The 10,076-nt window shown below is 47.0% G+C and overlaps 1 protein-coding gene across 1 annotated transcript; it reads right to left on the bottom strand.

The window, feature by feature from the left end:
- Positions 1-6,766: 6,766 nt before the first annotated feature.
- LOC147370238 (fibroblast growth factor-binding protein 1) lies at positions 6,767-9,765 on the bottom strand. Its single transcript, XM_086407467.1, has 2 exons — positions 9,692-9,765; positions 6,767-7,843 (listed from the first exon to the last, which is right to left on the bottom strand). The coding sequence occupies exon 2, from the start codon at positions 7,821-7,823 to the stop codon at positions 7,119-7,121; it is 705 nt and encodes a 234-aa protein (XP_086263593.1). The 5' UTR covers positions 7,824-7,843; positions 9,692-9,765; the 3' UTR covers positions 6,767-7,118.
- Between the last annotated feature and the right edge of the window lie 311 nt (positions 9,766-10,076).

Below are 10,076 nucleotides of genomic sequence, written 5' to 3'. Positions count from 1 at the left end.
ATAGGGAAGCCTGGTGTGCTGCAGTCCACGGGGTTGCAAAAAGTCAGACATGTCTTAGTGACTGAACTGACCTGAACATTTGTTGATCTTTTATATTGGAAAAGTTTTAGTTGCTCAGTCATGTCCAACTTTTTGTGACCCCATGGACTGCAGCCCACCAGGTTCCTCTGTCCATGGAATTCTCCAAGCAAGAATACTGGAGTGGGTTGCCATGGCCTCCTCCAGGGAATCTTCCTGACCCAGGGATTGAACCTGGGTCTCCTGCATTGCAAGTGAACTCTTTGCCTTCTGAGCCACCAGGGAAGCCCACCTTTTTAATCGGAAGGGGACCACTTATTACATTCCCCCATGAGACCTTGGGTATTGTGGACCCAAATGTTATTCCCTACTCTTTCTATTCTTGATATTAGCTTCCCCTTAGAATCCTTATGTAAGATTTTGCAAGGAACCAAAGAATTACAAAATTTCATCCATAAATGCAATCATACCTTGACAGAACATGCTGTTGTTCCTACTATTGCTGCCAATAAGTTAATGGCTTTAGGAGTTGATGTACAAAAACATTCATGGAGGGACGTTTTCTTTGCTAAATCCCCTACTGCTCAAAAATGGTTTTCTGCTTTGTTTAACGCATTACTCCTTTCTTTGAACAACTTATTTCTATTGATTATCTGGAATTGTTATTTGACTCATACAATTAAGAAGACTGCTTATGATAGAGACTCACAGACTTAAGAGAACAAACTTATGGTTGCTGTGGGGAAAGTTGTGGGGGAAGGGATAGGTAGGGAGTTTGGATGGACATGTATACACTGCTTTATTTAAAATGGCTAAGCAACAAGGACCTACTGTATAGCACAGGGAACTCTGCTCACTGCTGTGTGACAGCCTGGATGGGAGGGGAGTTTGGGGGAGAATGGATACCTGGGTATATGGCTGAGCCCCTTCACTGTTCACTTGGAACTGTTACAACAGGATTATTCGGTGATGCCCCAATACAAAATTTAAAAATTTACAAAAAGAAGACTGCTTGTGTTATTTTGCTTTGTTCCTATGCTCTTCAACCTAAACAGGTTTCACCAAAGAAGTATATGTGGGAATTTTGAGTGGGCAGATGGTATATAAAACAGAGACACCGGGGGAGATGACCGGGGAACCAGGTGCTGGGCTGAGCCCCAGAGCCCTCAAGCGGTAGAACCAAAGGAGGGGAGGGGAGGAGCCTGGCAAGTGAGCTGGAAGGCTGGTAAAAAAGCTCCAAAGCGGTCCTAAAGAACCAGCTGTGTCTTCACTTCCTCCTACTCCTCGGAAAGTCCTCTCGTTCAGGCCGCAAATGTGAGATGCTCAAGTGCTGTTGGGGAGAGCGTGGTCCTTGGGAGTAGATTACGAACAGTCAGGCTGCCTTTGACAGTCAGACCTTTGGCACAGCAGATTTTGAGTCTTGTGCAACCTACTTTTTCTTTCTTTTTTTGGGGGGTGGAAAACTTTTAAGTATGTTTTATTTTTTATTATATGTGCAACCTTCTTAGAGAATTGTCTCCTGGTCTCTTCCCTCAGTCAATTGCCTCATTCATTCATTCACTGATATAAAGTTTTAGGGATCTGTTTGTGTACGGCCCATGCTCTAGACTTTAGTTCAGTTCAGTTCAGTTGTTCAGTCGTGTCCAACTCTTTGCGACCCCATCAATTGCAGCACGCCAGGCCTCCCTGTCCATCACCAACTCCTGGAGTTCACTCAGACTCACGTCCATTGAGTCAGTGATGCCATCCAGCCATCTCATCCTCTGTCTTCCCCTTCTCCTCCTGCCCCCAATCCCTCCCAGCATCAGAGTCTTTTCCAATGAGTCAACTCTTTGCATGAGGTGGCCAAAGTACTGGAGTTTCAGCTTTAGCATCATTCCCTCCAAAGAAATCCCAGGGCTGATCTCCTTCAGAATGGACTGGTTGGATCTCCTTGCAGTCCAAGGGACTCTCAAGAGTCTTCTCCAACACCACAGTTCAAAAGCATCAATTCTTTGGTGCTCAACTTTCTTCACAGTCCAACTCTCACATCCATACATGACCACAGGAAACACCATAGCCTTGACTAGATGAACCTTTGTTGGCAAAGTAATGTCTCTGCTTTTCAATATGCTATCTAGGTTGGTCATAACTTTCCTTCCAAGGAGCAAGCGTGTTTTAATTTCATGGCTGCAGTCACCATCTGTAGTGATTTTGGAGCCCCAAAAAATAAAGTCTGACACTGTTTCCACTGTTTCCCCATCTATTTCCCATGAAGTGATGGGACCAGATGCCATGATCTTCATTTTCTGAATGTTGAGCTTTAAGCCAACTTTTTCACTCTCTACTTTCACTTTCATCAAGAGGCTTTTTAGTTCCTCTTCACTTTCTGCCATAAGGGTGGTGTCATCTGCATATCTGAGGTTATTGATATTTCTCCCAGCAATCTTGATTCCAGCTTGTGCTTCTTCCAGCTCAGCATTTCTCATGATGTACTCTGCATATAAGTTAAACAAGCAGGATGACAATATACAGCCTTGACGTACTCCTTTTCCTATTTGGAACCATACTTTAATTAAGTGATGTCTAATTCTTCTTGGATGGATATTCTCAGACCCATTTTATAGATGGAGAAACTGAGGCTGAGACAGAAAATATGACTTGTTTCAGGTCCCACACCTAGAAACTCAAGTTTTCTTTTACTCTGAAGTCTACTGTCTTTGTTCTTGCCTTCCTTTCTCTCCTCTTTTATTTACTCAGCCAAGATTTTTGGAGGGCTTCTTATGTGCTGGGCTGGGCCCTAAGGGCTGGGGCTGTAGTGACAGACAGGATGGAAAGCACCTTTGCCATGTTATTACCCACGTATCCAACTACCTGATGAGAAGTTCCTCCAGGAAAACCACCCCAAACTCACCAGCCCCCAACATCCAGAAGGAATCTTCTCTGCCCCCAGCATCCTGACACCTCACTTAGCAGGCCTCCAAATGAATATTTTCTTGTGTATTGCTCATGGAAGATGTTTGAGTGAGAGATCACCAAGCAGGCATTCAGCGTGGTGTGTTACGAGAACCAACCCCGTAGGTGATGCCTGCCCTTGCGTTTGTCAGCCCTGAACACTTTGCCTCCTTTGCATGTCCTGCCAAAAACGAGTTAGGAGGGAGGCCAGTGCAGAGGTGTCTGGGTAGGAGGCCAGGTCAGATGCGCTGGATTCCGGAGGTTCAAGTCGGCACTGGTTTCTTCGTGGTTCACTGCAGCACGTAGCCAAGCCGCTGCAGGGAAGAGCTCCGCTTTCTTTTCTTCTTTTTTTTTTTCTGCTAAGATGTAGTTTTATAAGGAACCGGAGACATCCCCATGACTGAGCAGCTTTAGGGGATGCAGAATTTCTATCTCACTGACTTGAGAGTGTCCAGTCTTTTGTTACCCAGAAAATCATTCCTTCAGGGACACAGCACAAGTATAAGCGTGCACGCCCGCGTGCACACACACACACACACACACACATGCTGGCTCCTCCACTTTGAGAAAATGGGCTGTGCTGTGCTAAGTTGCTTTAATTGTGTCTGACTCTGCGATCCCCCTGGACTGTAGCCCGCCAGGCTCCTCTGTCCATGGGGTTCTCCAGACAAGAATACTGGAGTGGGTTGCCATGCCTTCCTCAGAGAGAGAAAATATGGAGTGCCAAGTTAGATAGAAGCTAATGTAAAGTCTGTGTTGGCTTTTAAAATATTTTAAATTTGTTTTAAAAACATCCCCCCTCAGGATGTGACTGTGACCAAAGACCAATGGAAGCTGGAGCTTCTAGCACTTTCTCTGTAAGAACACAGAAGGGGCTGCACACGCGGATCGGATGGATGCCTCCTGCGCGTGGCGTGGCACGCTCCGTGTCTAGAGACCACAAATGCCCGTCTTCTCTCAACCAGGGAAGAAATCCTGAGCTGCGGAGGCAGAAAGGGCTTGGGGGCCTCTAGACGCAGCTTCCTCCCAGGCTCAGCCTGAGCCTGTTTCCCCATCTAGAAAATCAGGATGAAACACTTCCCAGTTAGTTGGTTGGGAATAAAAAAGAGAATGGGACAAAGCCGCTGGCACCCACCACCCTTACGTAAGGGTTGCTGGCCTTTGCTGATCATGTTAGAAAAAAGATCAACTTCCACTTTTAGGAGTTTACGTAAGGAAGTTCTGAGCTCCACCCACAAGCCAGTCTTGTGCTGTGGACTTTAGACAGTCAATGGTGCTAAACACCCACAATGTAAGCCATGGGGCACTGGGCACTTAAGATTTATTGACTAGTGCAAGTCTCTCAACATGTCTGAAGGTGATTTCATCATGCTGGTTAACAAAATTTTAATGATAAGTTGAATTCATTAACTCTGGTATTTGCAAATTCTGAAGGCAGAGCATCTTCTGGGTTGGTTTGGTTTAAGCAATCCAGTGGCACTGTCAACAGACTTTATTATTATTATTTGTCTCCTCCCCATTGCCTTCTTTTCTCCCTTCCTTCCTTCCTTCCTTCCTTTTCCTGTCTTATTCCTTTTTCCAGCAGTACTAGTTTCACCCAAATGGTCTTCATCGTTGAGATGACGTTATTGGAACTCAGTTGTTCAGTCACTAAGTCGTGTCTAACTCTTCTGCGACACCATGAACTCTCGCCTACCAGGCTCCTCTGCCCAATTTCCCAGACAAGAATTCTGGAGGGGGTTGCCATTTTCTCTGCCAAGGGATTTTCCCAACCCAGGGATCGAACCCACGTTCCCCTGCATTGGCAGGAGGATTCTTTACTACTGAGCCACCAGGAAAGCCCTACTGGAGCTCAGACAGTTGAATAATTGGCTCAGAGACCTTGGTCGGGAGGTGTCAGAGGCAAACCTTCAGCTCAGGTGCAATTGACTCTGCCATATCGGAAACAACCTCCTCCCAGCTCTGCCGGCTTTGAGTCAGGTCTAGTCGATTCTCCAATGTTTATGTCACCCAGACCAGATCAGAGTTGTTATTTAATGACACTTGGAAGTGTCTAATTGTCCTTTCCTATCTTAGGACTACGTAGAATTGAGTGACAGAGGGGAGCCACACTCTGTTTATACCTTCAGGGGAAGTGTTCTTTCCATGGTGTGGTGAGGAGGAGCTTAGGGAGTGTCTGGACGTTGGTTAAGTTCTCTTGGGAGTGGGGGCCAAGTTCACAGGTCAGGTCCTGGGCTCTGCTCTGCAATGATATTGCAGTCTTTGATGTTTCTGAACACACCAAGTGGGGTCCAGTCATTGGAATATAAACACCACTAAGACAGAAATATTTTTTCTTTCCTGTTTGCAGGTATTTTTGTCCTCTAGATCCATAGTAGGAGCTCACAGCTCATTAATTAATTACAGAGTATTTTCACTGACTGTTTAAACATTCTTACCCAGGAGAGTCACCTGGCTTGATTCCTCACTGCATTTAGATCTAATCTCAAAAATCACCTCCACCGAGATGCCTCCCTTGACTGTATCACCTAAGGCTGGTTACTGTCCATTGATTTCACCCCTTTCTCCTCCTTGACTTTTCCTCTCTGTCACTTGTATATTTGTGCATTTTGGTTGCTTTCCCCACTGGGAGCTCCATGGAGGCAGAGTGTTCATCGCTGGTGCACTGCTGTCTCTCTAGTCGCTAGGACAGAGGCTGCAAGAGTCTGTGCTCAATGAATGATGTTCTGGGTGAACTAGTGAATGAATAAATGAATGAACACATGCATACTCCATGGAAAGAACTTAGCATAGAGTCTGGGCCATAGAGAGTGAGAGAGAACTATTTGTGTTGATGCTGTTAAAGATGATATCCAAATGTACTCTGGGGCTGTCAGACTCTGGGTGGACTGCTGACAAACCTCTGTGTAGGTCCTGGTAGGCTGATGAGTGTGGGAGGCCCTCTTCCACCCCATTTGCCATTCCTCCCTGCCACCAACTCTAAAAAGACCCCAGAGATCAGTATTTCTGCCAACTTCCGCTCCTTACTTTTTGTTCATTGTGGAATTGTGACATGACTTTGGGGCTACATCCTTCTCTCTCCCCAACTCTTGAATTCAAACCCTTTCAGATCTTTCAGACTAGCATGTAAATGGCTAACAACAACATCATCCCTGCATTTCACCATCATCTACCCACATGGCCTCTCCCATCTTTTAGGATCTTTCTCATCTCTTTGCTTTCATATATCTGTCAACTGGCGATCGTGCCTCCATTCTGCCCATTTCCTACCTAAAGATACTCTCCAAGCTCTAACTTTGGTATCACCTCTCCTGTTAAGCTCAGCCTGAGATCTCCCAAAAGTTTCTGCCTCTTCTCTCTGGGGTTCCACCCTGAGTTTCCCTCTTGCACTGGAATCTTCCTCTCAGGGCACTGTACCTATCCAGGCCCATCTCTCCAAGCTCGGGAGTCCTGTATATGGCGAGTGGTGATGGAAGCCCTAACTTGAAGCCGTGGAGGATGTTGCTCCAGCTCATGGATGTGGTTTGTTGATGTCCTGGCTTTGAATCCTGCCTCCCCTCCTCCCATCTGTGAGCCCCTGACAGGTGTCTTCATCACATGATACTTCAGGTGACCCACTTGAAATCAGTTCAGTAAGCATCAAATGCCACGGATCAAAGACTGAAATTGTGAAGATAGGGATTCAGGAATGGATCACTTTATGAGATGACCTGGGATGGCTGGTGAACAGGATATTTTTTCCACTGATATATGAGGACCTGTTTGCAAGTTCATTGGAACTAGGCAGAGAGAAATCAAACAAGGGTTGAACATATTTCTGAAAAAGGCACAGGGCTTTATTATCTTAATTGGGCAGAAAGTGCACTGTACTGAAATCACCGCTCTGACTCATTCAGTTCAAAGACTGGTCCTTACTGCCCATAGAAACAAAGCTTTGTGGGCCATGGAAAAATACAGAGGACAATAGCCTCTTAAGATCACATCTAAGGAAATGAATACAAAACAAATTCCAAACACAGAGACAAAAATTGCAAAATCTGTTCAAATAGTCCATTGCTCACCCATAGCACAAATGTTCATCTGACAGGGAGTTAGGAGATCTTTACAGCATATGAAAAGGCTTTGACGTGACACCGCCTAAAGGACCCTGTTCTCTTTCAACCTCATCAGCATGAACTGCCCTGTACCATGGAGAGGAAGAATTTGCACAAAGAGCCCCAGGTCTCCCCACAGTACTCCAGGGCTGCCTTCCTTTGGTTTTTCAAGTCTTCCTCCTCACACTGAGGATCTTTGGTGGCCATGGTCTGGGTCTTTTCTGGGCTGGAGGAGGTAGTCACTTCAACCGTGTCCATGGGAGAGGGCTCCATTAACTCCTGGCTGGGTTTCTTGATCCTAATCAGAGTAGAGTTCACCAGCTTGAGATTCGATTCTGGAAACTTCTTTCTGCACACCCTGGTCTTCAGGACACTCTTGGCATCACCACAGATGACCTTCTGAGAACGCAGATTCCGGCCAATTTGTTTCCAATAGGCGTTGTTTTTGTGCAACTCTAGGCATGAGGTTGGATTGCCAGTGAAGAAACAGGAAAACGTGTTGTCCCGTTGGGTGCACTCGACCTTCAGCGCGATGCCCTCCTCCTGCTTGGTCACCGCCCATCTGCAGTCAGCGTGGTCCGGAGTGACGAACTTGCCTTTGATCGGGTGCTTGGTTGGCTGGCTCCTCGGCTCCTTCCCGGGCTTGCCCAGAGCAAGCGATTCATCTGTGCTGGCTTTGCTGCCATGTCTATTCATTCCTTCCTTTTTGGCCTCCACCAAGAGCATCGGAACAGCCAGGAGGAGGAGGGAGAGCAGGGTGAGGCCGTGGGTCCTCATGCCTTCAGCTTGGTGGGAACCTGTTTGACAAAAGGCAGGTGAGTCAGCGCTGGGCTGGAGGAGGACCCTCCCCTCCACCTGGCATAGGTCTGCCTGCTTCAGGGTGAGATCCAAGAACCTTCTATTTCTTGGAATCAGTAGACAATGCTCTATTCGCATTTCTGCTTGAGCCTTGAATGCCAGAAACTTCATGCTCTTTGCTTACTCTTCTGCACCCTGTGAACCCCGTCAGTCCTCACGCCCTCATCCCCTCACTCAGTTACTCCAGCTCCATTCAACATTCAGTGCACTTTCATGGGGTACTGACTACTAGCCATGCCCTAGACTAGATGTTGAATTGATCAAGGTGAATAAGAAAGTCTCACATCTTAAAAACTTGGAGGCAACTCTTTGGGGGAATCTAATAAGCATTGACCTGGAGTTTGTCCCAACCATGTCCCCCAGCCTGATCTTGGACAAGTCCCTCTCCCTCTCTGGGTCTCAGCTCCTTTATCTGAAAATCAAGATGATGGGTGACATGATTGTCGACTCTCTTTCAGCTCCGGTGGGCTGAGTTTCTATCTCACCGTTCCACATGGACTCAGATGATCACACAGTGAGAAAGGACATGTTAAGTGACACACAAGGTTATGTCTGACCCAAGGCTAAATATGCATGAGGTCTGGACACTCTGAGATGAGTGGGTTGGTGAGCAGGGGCATTTGGGCTTCAGTAAGAGCCCAGGGAATGGCATGAAGAATGGGTGATCACACAGTTTGACTGGGCAAAGTCAACCATGAGAACAGAGGTGAGTTTCCACCAGTGCATTTAGAACACTTTGTCACTGTCCTTACCATACAGAAAGTCCCCAGTCAATGCTTTTAAAAATAAATCATTAAAGACATAGGATGACTTTAACTATTACACTAAACTGAAGAGATTTTACCATATGGGCAACCAGCCCTCAAAGAGGAGAATTAGCATTTCTATTTGACACCAACTCCGTGCTAAGCACATGACCTGTGTTTCACTTTCACCTTGTTAATTCACACAAGAACCTTGCCTGGCGGGTCATAATACATCACCACCAGGTAACAGGCATGACAGTTAAGGTTCAGAGCAGCAAATAAATTGCTCAATATCCCATAGTGGGCAAGTGACGCAGTTGGGACAGGCAGCCGGAACCTCTCCTGGTCCTTTATGCCACTGCGCCCGTCCCTGAATCCCTCTTGCTTTCACCTTACTCGGCCTTTCAGAAATTAAAAAAAAGCGATTAGGAACAACTCACTTCGTCTGGCTTAGTTCTTGATGATAAGATCATTCATATTGCCAGTGCTCCATTTGAAAAGAATACAGACTTTTGTTTAAGAAGAGGCTAATTAGAGGAATAGTCTCAATCCCATTATCTACCCTGAGCATATGGCCTCTTGTTAGGACTGATAAAGGGACAGAGGGAACGTGTCAGTCACTCAGTCATGTCTGACTCTTTGCAATCCCATGGTCTGAAGCCTGCCAGGCTCCCCTATTCACGGAATTCTCCAGGCATTAGTACTAGAGTGGGTTGCCCTTCCCTTCCCCAGGGGATCTTCCCGACCCGGAGATCGGACCCCGGTCTCTCTTACATTGCAAGCAGATTCTTTACCATCTGAGCCTCCAGGGAAGCCCTTCCTGATAAAGGGAAGACAGTCACAATATGCGGGCTCCCAAAATGAAGCTGGGCTGGGAGCTAGGTATGTCAGATAAAGACCTGCTCATTCCTCACAGCAGTGGGACTCAGCCCTTACTTGTCCCTGAGGAGATCCAGGTTCCAGGAACCTGAGGTCCTTAAGGGAGCTGGGGTGGGGGTGGGGGGTGGCAAGGAATGAACTCTTCAGAGAGCCAGCTCTTACCTTGTTCTGAGCGTGCAGGTCCAGTGGGACCCCAGATGGGAGAGGAAGCTTGCAGGCTTACCGTGGTCTCATCCACCGTGAGAGGCCGGGAAGGCCCTTTATATAAGAGCCCACACAGACAGGGTTTTTACACCTCACATACCTGTGTCACTTTATTCACACTCCTCCCAGCCACGCCCCTTCAGAGAGAGCCAGTTCCTGCAGGGAAAGTGCTTGGCGTAATCCTGTCTGTAAGTGTGGGAGGTGGGGAGTGTTACACGCGTGGCATTAGACCTGGTTCTTCCAAGCCAGTTTCTTTCCCCCAGTGGCCAACTGAGCACAGCCTTGCAAAGACCCTCTGTGATGGGAAGAGGACCCCAGGAGCAGAATCTTGGTGGGGTGGGGG

Source organism: Bos grunniens, chromosome 6 (assembly GCF_055505025.1).
Source record: "Bos grunniens cultivar Pamir isolate PY7600 chromosome 6, Bosgru_T2T1.0, whole genome shotgun sequence".
Classification (NCBI taxonomy): Eukaryota; Metazoa; Chordata; class Mammalia; order Artiodactyla; family Bovidae; genus Bos; species Bos grunniens.
Note: the sequence above shows the minus strand (reverse complement) of the source record. Positions and strands in the feature narration are given on the sequence as shown.

What these genes read in the sequence shown, in the direction of transcription:
- LOC147370238 (XM_086407467.1), bottom strand. Translation starts at nt 7,823, where the DNA reads ATGAGGACCCACGGCCTCACCCTGCTCTCCCTCCTCCTCCTGGCTGTT.